At 37.9% G+C, this 27268-nt stretch overlaps 1 protein-coding gene and 1 long non-coding RNA gene across 3 annotated transcripts in view; one reads left to right on the forward strand and one right to left on the reverse strand.

Annotated features, from left to right (window-relative positions):
• The window catches only part of CDH13 (cadherin 13), a 509852-nt gene that overhangs the window by 92752 nt on the left and 389832 nt on the right, over positions 1–27268 (reverse strand). For both annotated transcript variants that reach the window (XM_080410698.1, XM_080410697.1), the window contains exon 8: positions 1897–2037. In XM_080410698.1, coding sequence (XP_080266824.1) covers positions 1897–2037 — 141 coding nt within the window. The remainder of the gene's footprint in view (positions 1–1896; positions 2038–27268) is intronic.
• On the forward strand, positions 2045–21897 carry LOC308073070. The gene is made up of 2 exons (XR_013931895.1): positions 2045–5175; positions 5209–21897. It is a non-coding gene; the product is annotated as an uncharacterized lncRNA (long non-coding RNA).

The raw sequence follows: 27268 nt of genomic DNA on the forward strand, positions 1-27268 counted from the left end.
AAAAAAAAGAGACGTCTCTGTGGGAATATTTGTATATCATATAAAGTACAAGAAAAATGTATAAGACTAACTTTCTTTGAAAAGTCTGCATAATGCTGCCTCTTCACACCTCCTATTTTATTTCTATACTCCAACCACCAGACTTTTTAATATCACTGACAGAACTGGATTTATAAACATTTCCAAATTTCCACAGAAATAGACACTAACAGTACGTTTAGGGCTAAGTAGACATTAAGTATTTTAACATGTTTGCCCAAATTAGCAAACTATTAAGTCAAACAGGACATATAGTTGTAGAAATATTTCTTCAAAAGAAATCTGTAGAAAGATATATAGAATGATTCATTCAAAAGAAGAAATGTCAAAGTTTGGACATTCGAGTAGGTAGGACTCTGAATGTCATGAATTGCTATCAGTATTAATACAATTACTTCCTATTTCTAAATACACCAAGATGTCCTTGTATGTTGTTATGTTCCAGAGAAATAAAAATTACCATGTTTTAAATACATTTTAACTACTTATTGTCTGGAAACAGCTTTCAGAGCATTAAAAGCTGATCTAAAAGGTAATTCCAAGGGAATTAACAGATTGATTGAAGCCACTTAGTTATCATCTATGTACTTGAAAGTTTTGGATCAGGCTCTCCACGGTATTTTTAGGTTAACAAAATGCTCTGGCCAAAGCATTTTATTGAAGCAATTATAGCTATTGTCACTGAACATTCCTGTTTGCAAAATTTTCATTATTTGTTATTTCTTCTCCCCTCCCCCCGCCCCTTTTTTTTCCCAAACTTTCTCTGTCCTTTTTTTAATCTGGTTATCCACTTTGCATTTATAAAAGAAATAATTATTCAAGTAAAATTACAGTAATTTGTTTCAAAATAATCTATTGTCAAATCACTAAAATTAGGTCAGAAAAAAAAAATTAAAAATATACTGTAAGCAGAAAACTGAGACTTCTGTAGCAATAAGCTTTCCCTTTCTTTTCCTAAAATTACCTTAAAATCAACATCTCTCATGTTTACTTCTCATCTTTTGGGAATATTCCTTAAAATTTGAAGAACCTCAGGAAACTTTTACAAGAAAATCCAAACCAGCTGTTATTAGGTAAAACTTTTGAACTCTAATTCTCTCCAAATATCAGAAGCAAAAAAAGCCCACAATGCAAAACAAAAACAAACAAACAAAAATCCCCAACAAAACCCAGACTAATAATAAATGTGGGAGAGGGAAGGAAGCAGCATGAGAAGGGAGGAAATTTGGTAGATGCTTTGCCTGGCACCAGAAACTTTGCTGTAGCACTCTTACACCCTCCCACGGGCAGTGAGTATCTTTTGGTTTGGGTTGGGGTTTTTCTAACTTTTCAGCATACTTCCGTGGAAAAAAAAATCATTCCCTGAAAATTCCACCTTTAGGTTAAATTTAAAGCTTTTAAGAGTAGAGCTTTCATTACAGAACCCTCAACACACTGTCTCACAGGTGACTACTGAAGCCAGGACAAAACATGTTGCTTTCATCCATGTTCCTGCCTATCAAAAGCCCTCAGCTACAACACAGGCAAGAGGGAATTCTCTATTTCCCCCCATAGGAGCAAAAGAAAGAAAGTCACCACTAGCAAACTTATTCTACGGGTACTCATCCTGCTAGCCAACCTCTGAATGATATCTCTTGGCATAAATTTTTACCTTGTGGTTGCATTTTGTCATGGAAATAATGCATACGCATTTATTAACGTAGAAGAAGAAAAAAGAAGCTCCAGGAAAGTCTATAACATTGAGCTACAAAGATGTCTTTAAGTATTTTCTTCCATAAAGGAACATTTTTATATTTAGAAAGAAGATAAATACAATTACACACAACATTTTATAGAACAGAGATGACAAACTCTTACCTCCTTCTGGGTAAATTCTGGTGGATGGTCATTTTTGTCATCAACAAGAATAGTGGCAGTTGCTGTGCCAGTTAGTCCCACATCAAGACCACCCATATCCTTAGCTTCTATAACTAGCTCATATTTCGGGGTTTCCATAGTCTGAAAAAAATAACAAAAAGGAAAGGTTAAAAAAGCCACCACAACAGATTACATACTACCTTTAATTCACATTAAAATAATCAACTTTTAAACCTTAATTTGGCCTGATAAAACAGCATAGAAACAGATCTGTTATCACAGTGTTTTACCAAAACAGAAGCACAGCTTTCTATGAGCTTCAGCTGCTACACTGGAAACCTTATTAGGAACACAGCGTGAAGGAGTGCAGGTGAATATTGGTAAACAGTACATAATCTATTCTGTTATTTAAGGAGATTAGGAAAGAAATTAAAATATACCTGCTCTTCAAAAGTAAGCTCTCACTTCAGTGCACCAATATTTAGCAGCTTGCTTCATCAGTGTTATGATGGGTACATAATTAAATACTAATGTCACAATCTACATATAAATTCTCTTTACTTTATTAAATCACATTTATTAGCATTTAGAATAGTAATTTAAGTTTGCTTCACTGTAAGAAACAACAAAGCAGTTTCTAAAATGGACAACAGCTGCCAGTTATTGCACAAAGCAAATGTGTATCATAATGTTAATGATTTACATCTAATATATCTGATGCCTATGTCATGGTTACTTATCTGACTGCCCAGCTACTGCAGAACCAGACAGCATAGGTCCACAGCAAACACCATCCTTAATTTCCCTCCTCCAAAAGACAGCCCTAATTTAGGCAAAAAAAAATGTGGCCAACGTTCTGCAATGGGAATGTGACAGGATTTCTAATTCACCTCTCTCACATCAGGCACAAAAGCACATCTGTTTGCAAGTTAAGCAACAGGGTAGTAATACATCCCATCCAAGGGAGCTATTATCGGCATCAGGACCTGCTCCCATGGAAAACATAATTTTGACATGGATTTCACTGGAGACAAGACTGGGCACCTAATTACAATGAATATTTTCCCTATTTGTATGACTGCCTTATATGGAACCATCTGCCCAAAGACCATATGTGCCGCATCATCAGTGAAGGACACAGATGGGGAAGTGCTGCAGTCACCTTTAAAACTATAGGGTAAGAATATCACATATGCTCAGGAATGATTTTTCAAACTTTCCTTGAAAAATAAGTCTGGATCTCAGGGGCAAAAGGACATAATGGTGCCTGAAACAGTGGCTAGGGCACCACTCTTAGAGGGCTTCTTTAACCTCAGAGCAGCTCTATCAGCCAACTCTGTTTACAAGAACCAAGGCTACACGTTTGACACCATTTATCCTATGTCCTTTAATACTTCTCCAAAGAATCAGCAACTGGTGTGAAAATCCATATAGCAACACAGTGATCTCTCTTTACCATCCATACACTGACTTATAAAGCAGAATCAAGGAAGGTGAGGGCTTATCCCATAGCAGAGAACAGAGAATGGCTTGGGATGGAGAGGGCCATTAAAGACCATCTAGTCCAACCCCCATGTGATGAGCAGGGGCATCTTCAACCAGATCAGGTTGCTCAGAGCCCCGTCCAACCTGACCCTGAACGTTTCCAGGGATGGGGCACCTACCACCACTCTGGGCAGCCTGTACCAGTGTTTCACCACCTTCATCAGAAAAAAAATTCTTCCTTATATCTAGACTGAATCAACCCTATATTAGTTAAAAAAAAATTAAAATTAAAAACTAAGAAAAAATATAGTTTAAATTACCCCTCATCCTATTGCAATAGGCTCTGTTAAAAAGCCTGTCCCCACCTTAAGTCCCCTTTAATTATTGAAGGGCTACAAGAAGGCCTCCCTGGAGCTTTCTTTTCTCCAGGCTGAACAAGCCCAACTGTCTCAGCCTTTCATCATAGCAAAGGTGTTCTATCCCACTGACAGTTTTAGTGGACCTCCTCTGGACCTGCTCCAATGCGTTCATGTCTTTCCTGTGCTGGCAACCACAGAGCCGGATGCAGTGCTTCAGGTGGGGCCTCACCGGAGCAGAATAGAGGGGCAGAATCACCTCCCTCAGCGTGCTGGCCATGCTTCTTTGCATGCAGCCCAGGATACAGCCGGCCTTCTGGGCTTTGAGGGCACACTGCCAGCTGACATCCAGATTTTCATCCACTAGTACCCCCAAGTCTTTCTCCACAGGGTTGCTCCCAATCCGTTCATCCCCCAGCCTGTATCTCACCATTTAAAATTTTAAAAGACTTATTTCTGATCTCTAGCTTAGCAAAGCAACTTCTCAGGTCACACAGCTTTCTCTGTAGCTAAGAGATTTGAAAGCGTTCACTAAATAGTGCATTTTGCATTATGCATTTTCCTTGGTACATCACAACAACTTTGTTTGAGCATGTGTGAGAAGGAGATCCCAACACTTAGATTGTGAAGCATTTTTAGGCCATAAGAGAAGGAACCATACCACTTGCTCATCAGATCAGTAATTATGAAGCAATATATTTGCATGTAAAATCAATGAGTTAAACCAGAAGATATATTTAGTTCTAAAAACATATGGACTACTAGAAAATCAGATGCCACTGCCATGTAGGGGATCCTAAAAAATATATTTCCTTAAGTCTTATAACATCACTCCATGAAATTCATCTCAGAAGAAAGAAAACCAAGAACAGGATTTTGATTTATAACATCATATAAATATACACAAAAAAGTATTACATCTCTCCAACACAAATTCAGAGTAGAGTGGAAAAAAATTATAGTTTTCATGTATTTATTTTCTAAAATGCATTCAATGTATTAAAACCTGAATAGAGCTTCCATCCCCTCCTGTAGATGCAAATTTTTCATTACTTTGATTAGAAAATTGTTATTATTGTATGAAAAACTTGCAAAACCATTTATCACTTCATGCCTGTAAGCCTCTTTGTTGAGCAAGAGGCCCATTTTTACTCTCAAACTGGCCTTTTTTCCTTTGAAAGCTGTCCCGTTTTCTATTGAAAGCAAGCCCATTTATGCTAGAAATTGCGCCTACTGCAGCAGAAATTTCTGTGACAGGAGTCCAATGTTTAAGCTCACAACTAAATGTGAAAAACATTGAATTTTGAGTAGTATTTCATATCATTATGAATACTTCACACTTTCCTGTTATGCAGCACTTTCTATGTCTCGTTCTGTCACCAAATATTTGCTTTGTTGGAGAAAGCAGCTCCTACAAGTTCCAAACCTGAGAGCAGAGGCACGTTCCCTTCAGATGCTCTTTACAGCAGAGATTGCATGTAAAGGGCTTTTTAACACTTCTCATACTCCTAGCCCAGTTTGGGCACTAGTAGTAACTACTTGGACCTGTGTGGTTTATCACATTAGTGGCAAACCCTGGGACGTGGCAGTGGGTATCTGCGGACAGCGATGGGTCCCCGCGCTCTCCCTAAGCCTGTTACGCCGTGATGATGGTGGGGAGGGTGTGGGGCTGGGCTGGGGGCACCCCTGCAGTAGGGGCTGCAGCACAAGCTGTCCCGCCACCTCCTCCTCTGTTCCCTCGTGTCTTTTTCCCCCGTGCATTCTCTCCCTGCCCTTGCTCACATCTTGTGAGAAATGAGTGCTCCTGGAGGGAGGGAGTGAAGGAGAAAAGCAGCCTGCCTTCACCTTCTCCGTCCCTGCTACACTGTGCAGGTTAGGGATAAATGCTGCTGGTAATACCCAGCTGGTAGCATTTTGGGACCCTACAGTAGCTCAGACTGTTGTCACACCATGACACTGCCTGTCACTAAACCCAGGCCCCCTGCTTCTTGAAGTAGTGACGCAGCCCCTGAAGCACGCTCTTGCAAAAACAGCCCCATTAATACCATTTGGAAAGCGACACGTGACCAATATTGCAACAATTCTCAGCAAAGTAGATCTACAGCTAAAAAGGATAATAGATTATTTTAATAAATGAACATTCAGTCACTGTTTGTGTGGCTTATTATTTATCAGCTGTGACTTTGTGAAGTGTAACACTGTTGAGAAGGTTTATAGAATTACAGCAGGAGAACCATTCCTTTCCCCATAAATTTTCACTCTCGTCATTTAGCCGCAGCAGGGGTGACACCAGCAAATTGTTTGGTTTGCCAAGGAGGTGAGCTGTGTTTGTCTTTGACGGTCCACCCACTGCCATTCTCACCAGTCTAAAACATTCCTGTCAGGTTTTGCTCCCCTGCTGCCTTGGCATAACCGGTTCTGCGCTAGCAAGGAACCAGAGGCTGGAAAGGCACTTTTCCAGGTTTCAGGTTCCTGACAAAGCCAGTAGGATCTAATCACAACAGGGGGAAATAAACAGTTCACTGCAGATACACACAGGTGGAACAAACCAAGCGACCACTTTAAGGTAGCGCTAAATGAAACCAGATAATGATGGTTTTCTGCAGAGTTTTAATCTTTTAATATTTCCTACAGATACAATAAAAAATTATCAGTGACTTAAGAGAAGCGAGCCATGGCTAGTATTTCATACCACTGGCAGTAACATTCCAAGTCTCGGTGTGGGTTATCACTTGCAGGCTGTAAAGCATTCAGCTGGCATTGACAGCATCCTCAGCACAGCAGGACTCAAAATGTAAGACGGAAAAAAGTGGGACTACTTGCATAATTACAGGAAAGGTTTAGAACCCTTAGGTGACCACTGGTCTTTTCAAACTTCAAGTCCTGAATTTCTAGTTATGAACATGGACTCTTGGTATGGCTAGAACAACAAATCTCCTCTCTGCATCTTCAGATGTCCAAAGCTTTTAGAAGTGTGACCCATGTATCCTCCCTTGTTCATCTATCTGGTAAGGAAGTGCAGTCACTCAGGAAATTCATGTTTTCACTGAGGCCTGGCTTTTTTTCATCTAACTTTAGAATTCAAATTAGGTGTCTAACTTTTGGAGCATCACTGTCATAGAGTCAAAGGACAGGCACTAGTTCTGTGTTTGGCTGCACTGATGATCGCAGGAGCTCAGTGCTCCCTAGCGTACCTGTCTTGGTGCGTGACTAAGGCTGGCTGAAGATCTTAATGATTTCATAAAGATCAAAAAAGGTAGCACTAAAGTGAGGAACAGAAATCATATTCTGGCACTGTAATCAAGCAGCATATTCAAGCAGTGAATGATAAATTGTTTATCTGGACTTGATGGCCCTAGTAACTTTACTTTTGGTTGTGGGAGAAGGTAGGAAAGAATCTAGTTTTGCTTAACTTCTGAAGTTCAAAAAATTCAATCAGACTTTTTTATCTGAATATAAAGAAAAGTAGAATAAGTAAAGCAGATTCACAAGAAGGAAGAGCATGAGAAAACTCTTGTAATAAACACCTCCTTTTGCCATTGACACCTGAAGCAGTTGTTAGTACATCTGATCTCTAAAGCTGGCATATAGATTGCACATATATGAAAAATACTTCATTTTGGCTAAAAAATGAAATCCTGATCACTGTTAGAGACTATGAACATTGGGAAGCCTATTTACTAAAATAACGCTTTGTGTTTTTCTGATACAACTATCTAGTTACTTTCTGCAAGGACACACCATGGGGTGTCTGGAAATCCATTTGCAATGCGGAAGCTAAATGAAGAAGAATTTGGGTTAAGCCTTAATCTTCTTTGCATCATGTGAAGATGGAACAGGTTGAAAATTTTAGGCTACTTTAGCCTTTTATTTAATCTGTAATTCAAAGATGTTTAAACAGGAGTTCAACATATTTTCTTGCAGATCTTCACAACACTGTTTTTACTACTGGTGTTTAAATGATACGCAGGGGGGTTGAAAAAGAATAGTTTTGTTAAACGACATTGGTTTGTATTTATTCACATCATCAGCCTGCTGCCCAACTCAGTATATTTTCTAGTTCCTCTTTCAGTGAATTTTAGTCTCTTGCTAATGATTTCAAGGCTGTGAATCCCTGCCTCACATCAGCACCCAGCTAACAGCTGCAGATAGGCACCAAATTCTGGAAAACAACAGGACTCCAGAAACCACCTCCTCAGTGTTTCCTCCTGGTTGGGTGTCCCCCATGAAGTGCCTTTAGCTACACCTTCATCCAGTGCTCTCCAGTCATTGCAAGACACCTATGAACTTCATGGCCAGAAAAGGGCACACAGCCTTCCCTTGGTGTTTCAATGCCTCATCTGAAAATAACTGGGGAGGACAGAAATTCCCAAATTTACACAATGTACTCAGTTGTTAAGATTGAAACAAATACTGTTTGGGAAAGAAATACCATACAGAATGTTCAAAACTCTTGTAAAGGTTTTAAAGGCTATCTTACTGCTTATTACCAATAGTTTTTTTTTTTTTTTACTATTTCATGGATATTAATATTTTCTGTAACAATGCCTCAATGTTTCTATTTATAATTGTGTTTATAAACTATATGTTAATGCATAATGCTATAGCAATAGTTTGCTACTCTACCATAGGTATTACTAATGCCTTTATAACATAATACTAACCAGAAAGAAAAAAAATTAGGATTTAAATAATTTCAGTTCATGCTAAATAAATGCTTGGGTTTATTTAAGATGATAATTGCATATAGTATGCATTGAATACATTCTATTAAGACATAATCAATGTTCTTGTTGAGTAACAATATCAACACTGAATCTAATATTGTTCCAGAGTATGCTGTCAGGATTTTGACTAATGTAGAATAAAAAAATGAAGTAATATGACTATTAACAACTCTAATGGACATAATGCTTTTATAATTATAATATCAGCATTTATTTTAAATGCCAATTGCTGCTGCTTAAAAAGGTCAATATGCACAGAGGCTTTGCATTTAGAGCTTGAATTACAGTTTGATGAATACAAAAACCAAAACAATTTTGTAACATAAATACTCTTTAGCTCACCAATTTCCAATTTTTTTGTATCATAAAGGAAGGTCTACAGTTTAATCACTGTAATAACGTACTTCTATTATGAAGAAAATCAATATCTATTTACCAACCACAGGAGACATATAGTTCGTAGGTATATCTGGAAGGAAAAGGAAAACTAAATTTTCTCCTTCAGGAGTTGCTGTTAAAAAATGGAAAGAAATTGTTCCAAATTGTTCGATACAAATAGGTTTCCTGGCCAGAGATATTTGTTTCCCATAAAGAGGAAATCTATAACTATTTAATAGATAGGATGTGTAGGATCAAGACTTTAATTCTTCATAATGCTGACATAACTATAGGGTTGATACACATGGATATGTTTGTTATATTTTACATGGAATTACAGGAACTCTATGTACATGTTTCCAATATTTTGTTTAAAATTAGCAGTTTTGACTGCTATGCAAATTAGGATTTAGAATTGCCATTGAATTCATATCATTTGGAGAAGGCTGCCAGCCCTGATGGGGTGACAAGCTTTCCTTGGAGAAATATTAGAAATCTGCAGAGAAAACCTGTTTGCTGCTTGCTCACTCACTGCACAAATGTGCATCTCAGCTACTATATACAAGCACCACAGTCTTTGTGCAGACATTAACTTCACTTAAGGGAGCATCCTTACATTGAGGATGTTAGTAGTAAGGAATTTCTCCTTGGGTAGAGATCATCAATATCTAGGACAGAACAGTGACTGAAGCTCCATTTAGTCTGACATATTTCCACTTAAATTATTATTGTTAGTTAGGCTACTACCAAAAATAAACCCTGGGAAGAGAGCAATTATTCAGTATTCTAAACAAAATCCTTAATTATCATAAAAGATATAACACCATTGAAGTTAATACCCTACACAGAGTTTTACTAGCTAAAGATATTCCCCTGAAGTATAATTCATTTGAAACATTGGAAGGAGTGGCATGTTGATCTGCAACAGCTATTACTAGATGCTCATGGCTCAGGAAAAGAAATGTTTTCCATGTCAGCTAGAAATATAAAGTACATTAATAATTTTAAATACCAATGGAGAATAAGAATCACAACGTCCCAAAGAAAATAGTCCCTGTTAAATGACATTAAATCATACTTATTTTAAAAAAACAAACAAACAAAACAACAAACCACAAACCAAACCCACAAGCTATGTTTCAGCTTTCCTTCTGGACCAATGTATGTTATTTCTTTTCTCTTCTCCCCCTCCCCCCCCAAAAAAAAAAAAACTAACAAAAAAGCCCCCCCCCCCCCCAAACCACACAACAACCAACCAACCAAAACTAAATCAATTGATCCTTATAATTAAAAAGTACTGCAAAAACCTTTCATTCCAGTGTGAAAGCATCAGTTATTATGTAACTTCTTTTGCTGATTTTAAACCATTTAATCACTCTATTATTATTACACACATTCAGAGGTGTTGGGAATACAACTACTACATTCATCTCACCTAGAACTTCTGTCAACAACAGAAATCAGCTGTAGTGTCTACTCTCCAGTAGTAGGTCTGAATAAAGGACAGAACTACAGTATAGCCTATGTGCAACTACAGACCTTGATACAAACATTCCCTTTGTGTTTACATGTCACTAAGACTCATTTCTGCTATGCCCCTCCAAAGATTGTCTTAAGTTTAAAGAACACGTATGGTCATACTTGCTAGATCCAAGTTCCCCTGAGCTCTGTGTTACACCATAGTCCAACTTGCTACCCTAAGGCCAGCTGAAGTTTGCACACCCTTCCTGCAGCCAGACATACACTTCAGGAGATGAAGCATTTAACTCAGCGGAAGGTGAGTTTGGAGGCTAAGGCACTGGTGAGCTGCTTTTGAAATTGCCACACACAAACCCGATTTGGCCATGAAGCCAGCCCAGGCTGGAGCATCCTTTCCATTATCCATAATTCTTCACAACTCTGACTTTTCACAAAGTGACATGCTGCCCTAACACACCTTCCTATGTGCGGCATGTTCCTAACGTTAACACTTCCCCTTTCACAGTGCTCACACCAAAAAGAACCCTCAACCCTTCTGGTAAATGAAGCGCCTACTGTTCTGCTAGCTTGGTTCTTTAACATAGTACCAAAACATTGCTGAAACCATGGCACTACATCTATTCCTTATTGACTATATACCTACCAGTGTTTCTATTCTGATTTTTGATGCTGGATAGAAAACACTATGTTATTTACGTTAATTAATTGCACCCAGATAAAAACTATTGAGGGAGTGGGTGGCAAATAGTTTCCCTGATGATTTTCACTTTCCAAGCCTTAAAATACTGAACCCTATAATAATGCTAACAAGCAAAACCATCCAAGGACTTTTTCATCAAAATCAGAGCATATGATCAGAAATGCTAACAGTCTGACTGATGGGCGTAGGAACCACCATTCTCCCCAGTCCTCATTAATACACTTGTAAGTGAATATTGAAAATACTACCCATTCTGCCAATTTATACTTGATTATTTTTACAATGGTAACATTTTGAACAGAGTGTACCAGAAGACCTTTGCCTCAGAACAAATAAATATCTGCGTCAGCACAGCTCGCTGGATAAGGGAAGGTAAGATTCACTTCTGTCTGAACAGGACGTTCAACTTGATTGTCTCGACTGCTTCAGAAAGTACTAAACCCCAAGCTAGCTGTCAGGAGCATTCAGGATAAGAACTCCCTTCTAGATTACAGCTATTTATTTCAACAAAGTTGTGGGGTTTTTTTCCCCAAATCAGTATGTTTCTGTAACAAATGTTCATTTCAACAAATCAATATATTCCCATAAAAACTATTCTCCTGTAATATCCAATCAGTTCTATTTGCAGTGTTAATTATATATTTCATTTTAACAGTCACAATTTGCAATTCAAATAATCTGCCGACCAAAAGATATTTGCTGAAAAAATGTTCAAATAATTTTCAGCCATTAACATATTAGACTTGTACAATCTGTTTGCAGACAATTTGTGAAGAGAAATAAGGGCAAAGTTGTTCTAATAAATTATTAGTTGCAAATTACTGAATCTTTCTCAGTCCCTGCCAAATGTAGAAATGAGTCTATTTAAATCTAAAAACATAAAAGGAGAGAGAAGTTTCTCCAACACAGTAACCTACAAGGCTTATCAGTAGAGACAGTTTTTCTAATACCTCTATATTAAAATACCTCTGCCAAGAGAATTCCCTAAGTATATGAAGGGTGTAAAGGTCACATAATAAGGATCAGTACACAGAGGTGAGTGCTGTAACTTAAAGAGGAAAAAAAAAACATCATAAGCAACCCCCAAAGTATTCAAGCCTGAAGAAATCCTCAGGCTAGCATAAATCAGCATAGCTCCATTGACTTTAAATGGGTTACCCTAGTTTATTTACACATTTATTAAGCTATAACTTACCATGTTTATGAAACATGCATACGCACTTTCATGTCACAATGTAAGATGCTTGTGTCTCTTGTAAAACTGGCAGGTTCCCATAGATTTGCATTTAAAACAAAGCAGAACTAAGGGCAAGACACTGCCTTCGAAATCATTATAGCATCAACAGCATGAGAGCCAAAGTTCCCAAAACACACACTTTGAAAAGAAGTCCCCAAATTCTTCAAAACAGGAGGATGAGGTAATATTTCCTGCCTTGTTGCAGGTATAATCACATCAGAATTAGGGAAATCTTGCTCATCAGTAATCACAAGAGGGTGTTTGTGCCTGTGTTTATGTAACAGGCTCTGGAAACTAACGAGACGTTCTATGCATTTAACCCATTGGAGAGAGGGATCAATCCATGGTATAAATATTTCATACAAAGCAATAACATGCAGCTGGTCAGCACTCCCTTCTGTTTACTGGGGAAAAAATTGCTTTCCTAAATTGTGTGGACAGCAGCCAATGTCAGTTATCAGCGATCTTATTGCTAAACACACATTACACCTGCAGCCCTGAATCACGGGAATCCTTCACTGAGCAAAGAAACAAAAGGCTCTGTCAAGCATGCTTATCAGTGTTTGAATTTGCTCCTCCTTGAGTCTGAATCAGGCTCCAGAAGCCCTGAAGTGTTTCCTACAGGCTTTGGAGGAGGATACTGAACAGTTCCGAAAGCGAGCACTGCTTTTCATGGAAGCAACCCCCAGAAAAAGCATTGCCAAAGCAGGGTGGAAAAAACCTAAATAGCTGGAGTTTTATCTTCCTAAGGTGCCAAGAAAAGGGTCTGAACAAGGCAGATGTAAAACCTGAAGCAATTCAAGCTAATCTTATTCCCAACTCCTCCCTTTCCTCACAGAATCCACTGAAGCAAGCACCAAACCAGTAACATAGCTCAAACCCTGGACCCTATAGGTCTCTCTACTCCCAGACTGCACTTACCAGCACATGTTTTTGAAGGAATGCATTGCAGGAAACTAAGTGAAACCTCATGCTGATTATTTTGTTATCTGCCACCATCAAGCACTCTATCATAACACCAGAGTTGAGTTTAGATTAATCAAGTTTATGCATTGAGGTCTGCCTGGATGCCAATGCAACACTTGTACCAATCTATCCCATCATTCCGAGACATCACAGACCCACACAGTGCTTTTCTTCATCTTTTCATCAAACATAAAATCCCAGATGGATATTCAGGCAAGTCAAGTTCATTTAAATGCATCCAGTTGACAATAGCAATCCTAGAGAAAGCTGCTTGACCACGTGCCCATGCAGGGTTTGTATACAGTGTTGCTTCAGCAACAATCAGGAAAGACCTATTAAAATGAACTTTCACACTGTTTACACTTACTACACTCTAGTTTGCAGCACCGAGTGTGGCATCTGGATCTTGTTCAGCTGAAATTCAACTGGAGTATGTACCCTGGACATCACCTAATTCTTTCCACCCCCTGATTCAGTCTGGGGAACCAGAAAAAACAAACAAAACCAAAACAAAAACGCCAACCACCCAAAACCAAACGAAAACAAAAGAAAGTGAAAAGTTGCAGCATGCAATATAGATGTCAGGTCCTCAGAATGAACTATTTCGCTCTACAGATGCGCTTCTACTGGTCTACTCTACCTGCTAACACAGAAATAGCTTTGCACTTCACAACAAACTAACAGATACAGAGTTTACAGTAAGCAACTGCTTAACTCTGACCAGGCAAGGAGACAACACCAGCAACAAGAACCGATAGAACTCCTGAAGTTCCAAAGGCTGTGACACTGCAAGAGCGTTGCAGTTGCAAGACAAGGATGAACCATCCACTAAACCATCTGACAGTACTTTTTGCAGAGGTTTTTTCTGACCCCCAAACAACACCTCTAGATCTAGAAAAGCTTAGTGTTATTCCTGTGCCTAGTTCATACTGAAGGATGTGAACATGGCCATTTCTTCACTAAGGTCCTGTCACTGATCACTGGGAAACAGGTTTCTCGAGGGTCTTTGCACAGCAGCTGAAAATGAAAGTTTTCCTTCAGTTCCAATTTATAATAATCTAAACCAATATTCTCTGCCTAGGTAATAAAAGATAATAAGTTTTACGATCCCTCCCTCCCTAATGCCAAGTCTTTACATAATCTGTTATTGAATGAATCAAAATGAAGCTTACTGGGTTAACATCAGAAATCACATTCTTACAAATTAGGTGCACTTAGTTTATATTTCCCTCCATAAACATTCCAATCCCCACAACAGAAAGCGATGTTAATAAAGGTCACGATGGAAATTGTGTTTCTGCTGTGTAATCTGCTTTGCAAATTTGTACCAGTGGTCAAAATGCTCAGAAAACTCAATTACTGACTTACTATGACAACCATACATCAGCCGGCCCACGCAGACAGAGGTTATTTCTAAAATTAGTACCCTAATGCAGAAAGCATATTCTATGATTCCAGACATACAACCTTTGCCTGATGTTTATGTTGTTAAATATTAATGGAAGCACTGTCTACTATTTTCAGGCATATTATCAGGAGCATAATATTGTACTTAAATAGGTGCATTCTAAGTTGGAGTTGCAAAAAACCTCTCCATGCTTGTTTGAACCACTTACTATTTAAATGTGGTATTCCAATCAAAATAGTCATCAAATGTTACTTTTAATCACTAATATAATTTTCCTTTAACTTTAATTTTTTATGCAAATCTTATTTTAGAGTTTAGTGTTCTATTGCCAGTAATAATTCCAGGTAGCTTTTGAAATAAAGGACCCTGCTGGGTGTGTAATGAATCAGTAAATGATATTGGCTTTGCTCATGGACAAAACCAATTCTAGAGGCTGCATTTGTACTCTCATTGGGTTATACCCGCAGAATATAAATTGATCTAATTCTAAATCATCCAAGGGAAAATCATGCAAAATGGATTTCAATTACACTATTGCTGTTTTACCAAAAAGCTTATCACACTATGGGGTGAAAAAGCAACCCCTCCATAGGATTTACTTTCTGATGAAAGACGTAACCATAGTATTTTCCATTATAAATTTCTCCAGTCAATTTCATTCTTTCCTTATTTAATTCTACATATCTTTTTATCAGCTTCCTTTCAGGATAAAAAATAATTAAATGCCTTATTTAGAACTCCTGTACTTTCTGCTTTGGTTAATAAGTTCTACTTTTGCTAAACTTCCATAAACCTACTCATATCTTCTAAGAGCATCTGTCAACAAAAGAGCTCCCTCCAACCCCCCTGAAGTCAGGCTTTGTGTTCTTGCAACCAAAGCAAGATTTCTAGTTTATTCTCACTTCCAGAGTTAGTATGTCACTGCCTTGTGCAGGTTTTGCACTGTAGTACAGTTACTTTTGGTGAATAGTAAGAGATGTTGACCTGCTACAGGTTGCTCCTTTTGTAAGTTTATGCCTGTGTACTAGAACTGTACACAGATTCTTTCTTTAAATCAATCTTCAAAAGCTTTTCACATTCACTATAAAAGAAAGAATTGTTTTCTAACTCATTTGTTTTATTAGCAACACTAAGATACAATCTACTAATAGTACGAACGTAGTGTGGTTACCTAGGGGAAAACCAACAAAAAATAAACATAAAAAAGTAAGTGTGGAAAGATCATTCATGAGAATATTTTTTTCCTTTCAGGGATTTTGGAAGTTTCAATAAATGCATAACTTTTTGGATAAATAAAAAGTATCACAAAAAGGCATAATCATCAGAACCCTGGCAGATACTTGACATAAAATATAGGACACAATGCTCAGTAATAAGAAATAATACTGAAGTATAAACTTGACTTCCCTTCTGTACAATCCAGCAGCTGTATGTTCTTTTAAACGTTTAACAGCATTGTTTTCTGGCCCAAAACTTTGCTCAAGGCTTTGTCTCAGTGAAAGAAGTTTTGCTTGATAGGAAATACATTATATTTTTATTCACTGCAATGCTATGGTATTTGTTAAAAAAAATCACCTGAAGTAATAGCATTCTCAAAAAGTAAGTATTTGGCTGATTTTGTCTGCTTTCCCCCATGAAGTATCACTGTAAAATATTTGTATCGGGTTCCTGAGGACCTGTTATCCTGGTCTTCCTGTTCGAGGAACTATTCTGCCAGGAGGTCTGAGATGTGATGGATCTGGGAGGTTTATGACCATCCTGGCCAAGAGATCAGGAATGTTAATAGAAAAGTTCCCTTCAGCTTCAACAGGTTTGGGTGACACATTCTGTACAACCGTCTCCTCAGGTAGCATCACTCAGTGATGCAGTCCTCATTATAATCAGGACATCGCACAAGCAAGGGTCTAAGAAATCTTACGTGCTGTGTTTTAACAAGGAGACAGTGAATCTTTTACAACATTGTCTTCTTTTAACTGTTTTATATCACATATAAAGTAACTTAGTTAAACTGGTACAAATGAAGTTATAGTGAGCTAAGACTGCACAGCATATTTTATACTAAGCATGGTACCAAAACATCCTTCATTCATACTAATCAACGTCAGAAATTTCTGGAGGACTTTTGTTTTACAAAGTGGCTTTATATACCACTTTCCTTTAGGAGAGATCCCAAAACACAGTGTAAAGAAAGAAAAAAAAAATATCACTACTAATTTGCAAAATTAAGAAAGAAATAAAGAGAAGAGTTAATGACTGAGAGAAATCCACTGTTGTGTATTAAGGAAAGACAAACTGCAATTAAGTGAATAACATCTACTATCATGGAAAGACAAGAAGGGAGGTGAATATACAACGTATGATACGGGTGGCTGTGGGGGTGAGCAGAGGTCAGGGAACTACAATGGAGTGAGTCCGTAAAGAGCTTTGCAAATCTGAAGTCCCATTTCCAGGCAGTTCTTATAGACTGAAAGCAATAAAAGCAGCAAAGAAGAGAATGGTATGGGAGGCACTGCTAGCATGAAAAAGAAGTGGGGGGAAAGAATGCTTAACTGCCTTGAAGAAGTGGGAAGAGACATCCATAACATTATTAAAGGAACTATTCAAAGCTAGAACGTGCTGAGCTGTAGCTGTGGATCTGAGAAGCACCATGATTGGCCATGGGGAGACCGTGCCACAGGCATAGTGTTCAAAATTGCAATCCTCTCCTGCTTCCCTCATTTCTTGCTATGAAGGTGAAGGATTAGTAGTTTGCTGCTTGTCCAGAAGCATATTGTGCTCCATGTGTCTGTGGCACGTTCTTAAACTGTACGTTTTTGTTAGCTCTGCCAAATTCACACCCGTCTGTTCTGGGGAGGTCTGTGCGCAGAGCCTGCTTTCTCCGTGTGCCTGGAGGGCTGATCCAAGTAGCATGGATGTCTGAAGGGATCCATACATCCTTGTATTCCCCAGCATGGCATTTTAGCATAGCTCATATGGCAGAAGACAGAAAGACTAACTATACTATAGACAAATTCTGGGCATAGTCCAAATGTTTTGATAAGCAAGTCTGCCCACAAGCAAGGCAAGAGTTTTTAATAGCATGAAACAAACCGGGTCAAAATCCTTCCAGCGCAGCGCATCTTAGACACGTGTAGATAAGCGCAATTTTGTATTACTGCCTGACATCTCATAAAGATTTGTGATTTATGCCAAATAAGTGACCGAGGCACCTTTTCAATTCTTTACAGATTAGCATTTTCTGCGTCTAGAATGTAACCAGGGGAACGTATGAAATCCACAATTCATATTTCAGGATGTCGTTCAACAGCTGTTGGACCAACGGTACATTTGATACTGACCTCAATCAAATCAAGACCTAATTCCTGACATTTCTGCAGGTCAGAGTTTGGGTGTCACTTTGGAATGCCCTGTAACCTTTACTGAATCTAAGAAACATTCATATGATTAATTTATATGCACAAATCACCTACTGAAACCAACAAATGAGCCAGAGTTGCAGGATCAGGTTAATGTCCTGGAACAACTCCAAAATATTTTAGTAACAAGGAAATCAAAGTGGGCACAGCAAATATAAATCTAATGGGATTTAAATATAATTTATATTGAATACTAAAAAATAGGGTGTATAATCATAATGACAATTCTAGCTTAACAAGAATAGCACAGTAATGAAAGTATTAAAAGCAATACCCTTTCTCTCTCTCTCTCTCAAGGGAAGTGTTTGAAACTATGATTTCATACAAATCCACTATTTGAACTGAGATTAAAAAACATTAGTCTAATTACAAAGTTTAATATTATTTGCATAAACTTTATTGAGAGAGGAAGAAAAGGAACAGAGAAAATTCAAATTCACAAGAAAACGGCAAAATAGAATTGAATTTGCTGCTGCCCTAAAAGCCTGCTGAGGTCACTTTAACTTAAACAGATTTCTAGAGGTAGAAAATGCTGAGCTAACATTACACTAAACAGAACTGATTGGGAGGGAAGCTACAAGTAAAAGACTTCGCTCAACAGACAGATGGAGAAGACACTTTTAAAATTATTGTCTTTGTCAAATGTTCAGCATCTTAAGCCTAGAAGGATCCTATTTATTGAAGGAGGAGTGCAATTACTGGTGAAAATGTAAAATAAAATGTATATTAGATATGTGTTAACCTATTAAAGCAAGAACTATCATGCACAAACAAAAGTAAAGCGGAATAAAAAGATCAGCATCTATGTTTCTCTCTCTGGGAATTCAAAGTCTGGCAACAAATTGTCAAGGCAGAATTCGGTTATTTTCCAGGATTCTCCCTCTCCCCGAGCTTTGCTTTCTCTGCATCTATCTCTGTTTCAAAAATATTTCAAAGGCACTGAATGAGAAACTAGCACAGCCAGATGTGCTTCCTGTCAGGAGGGATATCACAATGGGAGATAAAATCAAGCAAGGTTATTGCTCCATGGGAGTGAAACTGTCTGCAGTTCTCCAGGCTTGATGAGAAAACACTGAATGAAATGCATGATTCTCAACTAATAACGATATATATACAACAACTAAAAACTGCCTGTAAGGTCTGAATGTGCCCTGGAGTATACTGTGTCCCAGGACGGATGTGTTACATTTTCATGGGACTTAAAAGATGCAATGAACTCAGCTATTAAGGTCAAGAAAAAGAAAATCCTTCCTTAATAAACAGTTAGGATAGCAGTTTGCATGACCCCCATGCCTCAGGATGGGGACCACGATAATGGTGCCATAAGAACTCACTCATGCTGCTGCCTGAAGATTGCTCCAGTTGAGCCTAGTCTGGGGGCATACTAACACATATCTAGTCCAAGTGGAGCTTTGCCTGGGGCAGTTTAGGTTATTTGCTTAAAAACCTGTTTTGTGAAGGAGGACCTACAACAAAGCATCAGAGAATAATGAGTTTGCACTCCACTGATACCCCTGGACTTAAAGCTTTACCCTGTTTGTAGCATAGGTAAAACGGATTTATAACATCCACGAGTTTATCAGACACATTCTCATTTTCAGTGTATTCTGGTTCCAGGTGGTGAAGAAGAGCACCAAGCAGCACCCATTTTAGTAGGCATTCAGATCATTCATCATCTTGAGTAAACCACTGAACCATACCCACACAGAGATAACTAACACCTCATTATTTGGTCCACAGTGCATAATTCACAATGCAAATTTTCCCTTACAATACTTAGAAGAGAAGCACTTTAAAGAAAAATACACAAAGAAAGGAAAATATACAGTTTTTAAAATGCTTTCCAAATAACAGCAAATTACAAAGTATTTTCTGATCAGTCCTGGAAGAATGAAGGGTTGTGTTGAGTTTAATCAATATTTTTGAGATATGGTTCCACAGAATCTAAGCATTTTAACAGAATTTTATACCACTGAGACATTCCTCCATCAATATTCAAACTAGACAGTTGATGGTATCTGTTAGACTACAACTTCTCCAAAATCAGCCCTACATTAAAAAAAAGCATCAGATTCTGCCCTTAAAGTTTATTTATGGGTGCCCTGTTTACCAGAGGTCAACGTATTTGGTCCTGACAGTGTTCAGAGTAGCACTGGACAATTATTGTGAAGAAAAATATATCTTTCCACCTGTAGGGATCAAAAGAAAGAGTACAGTATCTTTGACTTTGATGTAACTGGTAGCATTTTTGCCAGCAATCCCAGAAACAATTGGCTACTAATAAAGGCACCTCCAAAGATAATGCTCTCTTCAAGGGAAACTATTGCAACACGTAGTGAGGACTCAGCCAGGAAGGCTTCAGTTCCACTTGGGAAGCAAAAGCCAGCAGGTGCCTACTTCTACTGCTCACATACGCACTGTTGGTAGGAACTGCACGTGGGCTGCTAGTGTAAGGCAGCCAGTGCCTTATAAAATTACATGCTGCTGTTCTGTTCACTCATTTCCCCACATAGACGAGTTACCAGGAAATGCAATTTGTTCATAATTATAAAATGAAATGTCTTGATTACAGGCTAAAAAGGAACAGGAGAAAGCCTGTAAAGAAATCCACACTTTAAGAGTGAGCTGTGCTTCAATAACTCCCATGTAGGCAGTTGTATGGGTTCATGTGAATGAACATGTTTAGGAAATAACCAGTTTTAGTTAAGCGACTCTAAAAAGAGCAAAGATTTCATCTTTACAAGTGCCTTTGTTAACAGGACTTCTTTATCCAAGCCTTGCACTAAAGGAAGGATTCAGCTATTAAATAACGCACTATTTAAACCTATGACAGAGCAATAGGCTACTCTTACTGCGTATAGCCATCTAATTAACATGCAGCATAATAACCAGAAGTAATGAAATGTGTCTTTACATGACGATCCTGATGTCCACCAAAACCATCCATTAACTGGGTACAGCAACACCCCATAGACGGGTTAATGGAAACAATGATAAATTACATGACTGAGGTGGTGCTGAGAATCGGTCGTAGACAGAACAAAAGACTTCTAGTTCTTAGTCCATAACTCTTACCACTTTCTCTCTTTTAGTTATGAATGAAAAAGATTATGACCCCCTTCCTATTTTTACAATGACATGCACAATTTCCTTGCTTCAGGTGGCTGATGTACACATCCCTCGTGTTACTCCCTCGCCTTACTTATTGACCAGCTTGCCTTTCTGGCTGAGAATCTGCAGTTTGCGTTCCCCACAAATATAACATTAAGGTAAAAGAAAAGAGCATGTGTCCTACTTTCTGCTGGTCATGGTTTCTGTGATTCAGTGGTTTTCTTTTTTGAATATTACAATCGTTACTAAGTGCTCCAGTAAAATCAGAAGTATAATTGCTTTAGAAGGCAGCAGGAATGGCAGGGTTTCAGAACAGGTCAGTCGCTCACTGCTTGTTACTGAGTGACTCTAATTGGAATATTTGCTTCAGAATTCTAAAGGCAATAAGCTTCAGGGATATTTGCATAGCTAGTTTGGTTTGGGTATATCCTTGCTTATTAGCTCTCCTAAGGAACCAACATTCGTATGCGTATTTTCCTCAGACAAACTTAAAATCCTCTAAGCCTCCAGGAAGTAGTTTGTTTCTACCATTTAATTGCTATGTGTGTTGGTGGTTTTTGGGTGTTTTTTTTTGTTGTTGTTGTTTTTGGTTTGTTTTTTTTTATGTGACAGGGCTCTCTGATGATCACAATGTTCAGATGCATGGAACATTTTTCTTTTTTTATCTGTTGTTTTTACCTGGAGGATAATACCTGAGCTTCAGTGTACTTTGGGGGGGAAAAAAAAAAAAAAAGAAAATTGAAATTCTTAAGCCACTTGCCTTAAATTTGTCAATGGCCAAGTGACACACAACTATCTCTGAAGAAGTAATAAAAATATTCTAATATCATAAAGATCATCACACCCACTTGAAAAAATGCTGTGTATGTCAACCTTTGAAGGCCTAAGGAAAGATCTCTCTTATTCATTGTATTGTAAGCTCAGCATACATTCCAATTCTTTATACAGAAGGCTTAATGGCTGTGGATTATTTGCCTCATTGGTTATGGCACTAGGAAATAAAACAATGGGAAATATTCATTATAATGCTCTCTTGTATTGAACTTCCACTTGGTTGAAGTATTAAAACAAGCTGCAAGGAAAATTAAACCTCAGAAAGAAACGGCAGGTGTATTTATGAATGCAGAAGACAAACTAAAGGCTCTATTTCTCTTGGTTTGCTGTGGTTATACTGTATGTGCTCTTCACTATAGGCTTACTCCTCTATCTACCCAACAGCTTTTCCTTCACTTCTATTACCAGGTGGCAGCCTAACAACAGAAACTGGGGACATGGGGGAGGTGAGACTAAAAAAAAAATAAAAACAAAAACCCCACCAAATGACAGGAAAAAATAAAAAAGAGACACATTGTTGTAGTCAGTATTGCAAGAGTGACACTGAGTTATATATATATATCCGTGTGTGTAATTGCAGAAGTACAATATAAATTTTCTACTAAAATTACTGATTTATGATTAGGTTAACTTCTGTCCAGCTATTTGTGTTGATAAATTTGAAGGCATTGATAATTAGAAAATTCAAAACACACTGACTAAAATGTAATCTCAGAAAAAAAAATTAATAGAACAAAAGCTGTGCCTTAGGCCTATTATGTTGAAAATTTAGCTTTAATCTCTTTGGCAGTTAGCATAGACTGTGAAAGACAACATAAGGTCAAAATTAAATGGTAAGCCTTGATTTGGAGGCACTTGAAATGGTGTCTCTGATGGATTTCCTCCTGTGATATTCACAGGATCTTCAGAAAGCAGGCAGACAAGACTGTTTGCGTGTAGCAGGAGCACCTAGCTTTTTACATTTCATACAGCTGCATATGCTAGCCACAGCCAGAAACACGTAATTACTCTTTCCTTCTGGATAAGGCTAAGGCTGAGAGTACAACGATTTCCCACTTTTTGCAACTGGTTTATCCCAGTAGCAAATAGAGCCAAGTTCTGCGCTCTGACTGCCAACCGATGACAAACTGCTAAGAAAGGCAGTCACCCCTTTGACACATACACTGCCCCCACGAGTGGGTAAAATATTGTTTTGCGTGTGTTAGAGGTGTGGACTAGGATCTAGTGGGAGAACCATCCCCCACAGGAGAATCCTTACTGCTACACTCACATTTGCAACTCAAAGTCAAAAAAAGTGCAGTGGGTACCCACGCCATTTTGCAGTAAGTTTCTACACAGTATCATTATAAAATCAGTTCAAAGGGCTTCTTTATCTAATATATATTCTTCAGTTCACTACAGTTACATATTTGAAATGAGGTAATTTCATTAACCAGTTAGAGCCACCTCACAGGGTGATGCATTTTGCTTTCTTAAAAACAAGCAAAAGCCAGGACAGTGCTGGTTTTGCCATGTCCCCCAAGATCAATAAAACTGAGGTTCTAATCCTTTGAAATAGGAAGCAAATTTTAAAGACAAAAGTATGGTACACTTCACCGTGGAAATCTATCAACTGCACTGTTACGTTACCAAAAATGGTTCTACCACCTACTCAGGCCTCAAAGTGATACACAGAGTAATTATTCATATCTACAATTTGTCTAGGCGCTACCTTTATCTTGTTCCAATAAAAATGAGGGCAAAGCTGCACTTCATCCACCTATAAAAGGCTTACAAATAGTCAGTCTTAGATACCATGGCTTCCCATTCAAAATGAAGAATGTGAAAGAATAAACTCCCCTAACAAGTCAAAAAGAAGTGTGTTAAAGCCAGCAGTGTTTGAAGATCTCTAAAAGAGAAAAGAGGACTCTCCCAAGAGCAATGTAATGCCTTTCTCGTGACCTGCAAGACCTTTACTCAGAACTAATCAACCACTTGTAGACTTGAAAATGGGGTAGGCTTTCCTATAGGTAGGAATAACCAACCGCCACTAAGTGAAGTGGAACCAGAGCAGGTTCTGGGCAGTAACCAGGTCTGATGCGGGACTGGCAACGAGCAAAAACCATGCAAGAAGTCCACATCCTGACATAGTTGGCTCATTACTGCTTTTTGAAACCTTGCCTGCAAGGACAGGTCATACAACAGGCATTAGACAGCAAGAATTTAGTTTCAGAATCTCATCCAGTACAATCTTGCACAGGCAAATGGGAAGCAATGAATTTGCACTACAACTGAGGAGGATCCAGCACTCCTGTTCCCCATCTTTGGGAGCTGCTGCTCCTTCAGGGAGCAGGAACAGCAGCTCCAATAACACCAACAGATCCAATAATCAGACTGCTCTCTGCGAGGACAAGAGAAGGCGCTTGGCAGCAAGTTGTTTATACCTATTTCAAGCACCAGGGTTTATTTATGACAGCCATGGTAAATGAACTCTTTAAAAACTAGTCCACTGTGGAGCAAACTTGCACATCTGTTTTATTACCTCTTTCAGTCTTTCTATGTTAGTGGAGGTTTTCTTTTTTTCACTGGTACTATGCAGATTAGGTCATAAAGCCCCATCTAAACCCCAAATATAGGAAATTAAGACACATAATTTTTGAGAAACATCTGCAACGTATTTTGAAAAAAAACCCACCCCACAGTGTCAAGATATCATTTGAAACAGTAAATAAATATTACTTTATGGTATTATTTTACTGTGAATAAAGGTCATAGATTTATCAGTCAATTATAGCTTACTATGTGGAATCAGTTATCTCAGAGAGGCAGAATAATCCCTACAAACCTCATATTACACATAACTACACAGTTAAATAGGCTTTAATGAATGCATATGAAAACTGTACCTTATAGCTGGATATTGTCAGTTTATTAGCCAAATACCAATTGCTTTTTTTACACCCTAATGGCTAGTGCTTTCTTCTGTCAATAAGACATGGCTGTAATTCAGAATTACTGCTGTAGGTCAACACCGAACTGAACCCACATCACTCAGTAAAACTGATAAATACGTGCATTGAAAATATACCACCTTAAGCCGTAGTTAGTGCATTTGATGAATGCTTCATTAATAATAGAGCAAAAATGCTTCAGGAATTTATGGTGGCAAGAACAGACAATTAGATCCCTTTTTTAGATTTAAGGGTGACAAGAAAGTGCCATCAGGGATCTAGGAGGAGTGATAGGAATTTAGTCTTGCTTCCTTCTTCCTGAAAATAAGGTTACTTCCTTGCCAGCACTTTTACATTTCATCTTCAAAATAAATTAATATTTTTAAAGGCCAAACTTGTGGTTTCATTTTTCACTTTGACAGCTCCTGAAATGCAGATAGATTTTGCATCATACATAATATTTCCCCTGTTTTATGTTAGTCTTCTTTTGTTCTAGTGCCATACAGCAAACCACTCACTGACTTTTCAAATAACCTTGTAAAAACACAAGATCAGAAAACAAAGCTATCCCAGAGCTGGACAGGAACACTGCCTTCTCATCTTGAGAAAGCTGCTTTTTATTTTTATTTTCTTCCTTTCCAGCAGTTCCTTTTTAATCTATTCTAGCAAGAGGTTTAACCACTCAGGATCCTTTTGCAAAATTCTGGTGAACTCTATATCAGTGAAAATTCTTAGCACTTAAGTTCAAAGGTGACATAGGAAAACAAGTCGCTTGTTCCACCTAAGGCCGTTCAACTTTCCCTGTCTGGTAGCTGTTTCTGAAAGTTTTGCTGTGCCAAAAGGAAGCAGCAAACACTGAGATTTAAGTAAAAAAAATACAATCAGATGAATATGGCACAGCCTATAAATACAGATTCCAGTAGATGAACCTATCATTTAAGTCAAGACAGTATCTATGAGTTGTAGGTGCATACCTCAAAGATAACAAGTGTCTTCATATGCATCAGCCCAGAGAAGCTTGAAAATACTGCTTAGATAATAGCTTTGATATTTTGAAGATAATATTACTTTATTTATCACTGAAAAGGATATCTAGTTTTCACTTTTTGAAAAAGCATACAGTTTTCAAGGTATTTTCACCTTCCAACTGCCTGGATGACCCTTGTGTGCCCAGGGGAAGCTTTAAGAATTGTTGAAAGGTATCAGTACCTTGTTGAGGTATTGAACTTCCACTTGTTTTTCTAGAAGCGCAAGTAAGGATTCTGCTTCCCAAAAGATGAAAAATTTGTTTATAAAAAGCTTGTCTATCTAGTGCATGCAGAAGTGCAATAGAGGTGACAGTCGGGCTTACCCAATACATGCATTAAAGCATTAGCATCAATGTGCTACGCAGAACATTGGTCTAGAAACTTGCTCTAAGTACTGTAATTTTGATGGTAAATTAGCTATTAAATTATAATATGTGGTTTACTATACAGTAATTAAAATTTAATTTTTATTAATGCTGTGAACGTTAATCCATCCCAGGTTCATTTGTTTTATATAATTCTTATACAGCATTCATTACTGCTTTTCTCAAATATTTTTTGTGTAGCATATCCTCCGAGAGGGGTTGGAAAAGGCCCCTGTATGTATCCAACAGTTCTCAGTGTGATTTATTCTTGAGAAACTAACACCATATGGGCTCTAACAGCACACGCTATAATGGTATTGGGCACTGGCTTATTTTTCTGTGCTGTTTTGTAGACACCGAGGACATGAGGTGAATGCAAAACCTGACTATAAGGTATCAAACTGATGGGGTATTAGTCAGTGAAAGAGAAAACTTTTCAAACTGATGATTGACTAGGGATATGTTTTCCTACAGGCATTTTACATTGTATAATGAAACCATAATATGAGCATAAGTTATTCTGTGCCTTCATTAGAAATTTAAACAAGCTGTAACAACAGAAGTATAGGCCACAACGTGCACAGCAGAGCTCGATGGGCAATTTATTATCTTCTTAAATAGAAGCAGAATTGGACTTGACACTGCAAACTTTGATTCACCTGCATCAAGACAATAGTATGTCACTAATTCCGACATTAAGTAACACTCAGAATATTAATTATTAGTGGAACAATATTTTTCACCTGTTTCAATTTATTCTAAAGCAACAGGCATGTAATGACAAAGTAGAAATTAATTAAAAGATTCCAAGAATATCAGGCCAGTACCTGATGTATCAATTGCAAAGTCATCCAGTCGCATTATGTAGCTAAAAGGCTAGAATTTTATATTGCCAGATTAAAGAGAAAATACAAATCAATTGGTGTAAGATGCAACCCTGAAAAATTTATGT

This window comes from Falco punctatus (genome assembly GCF_963210335.1).
Source record: "Falco punctatus genome assembly, chromosome: 14".
In the NCBI taxonomy this organism is placed as follows: Eukaryota; Metazoa; Chordata; class Aves; order Falconiformes; family Falconidae; genus Falco; species Falco punctatus.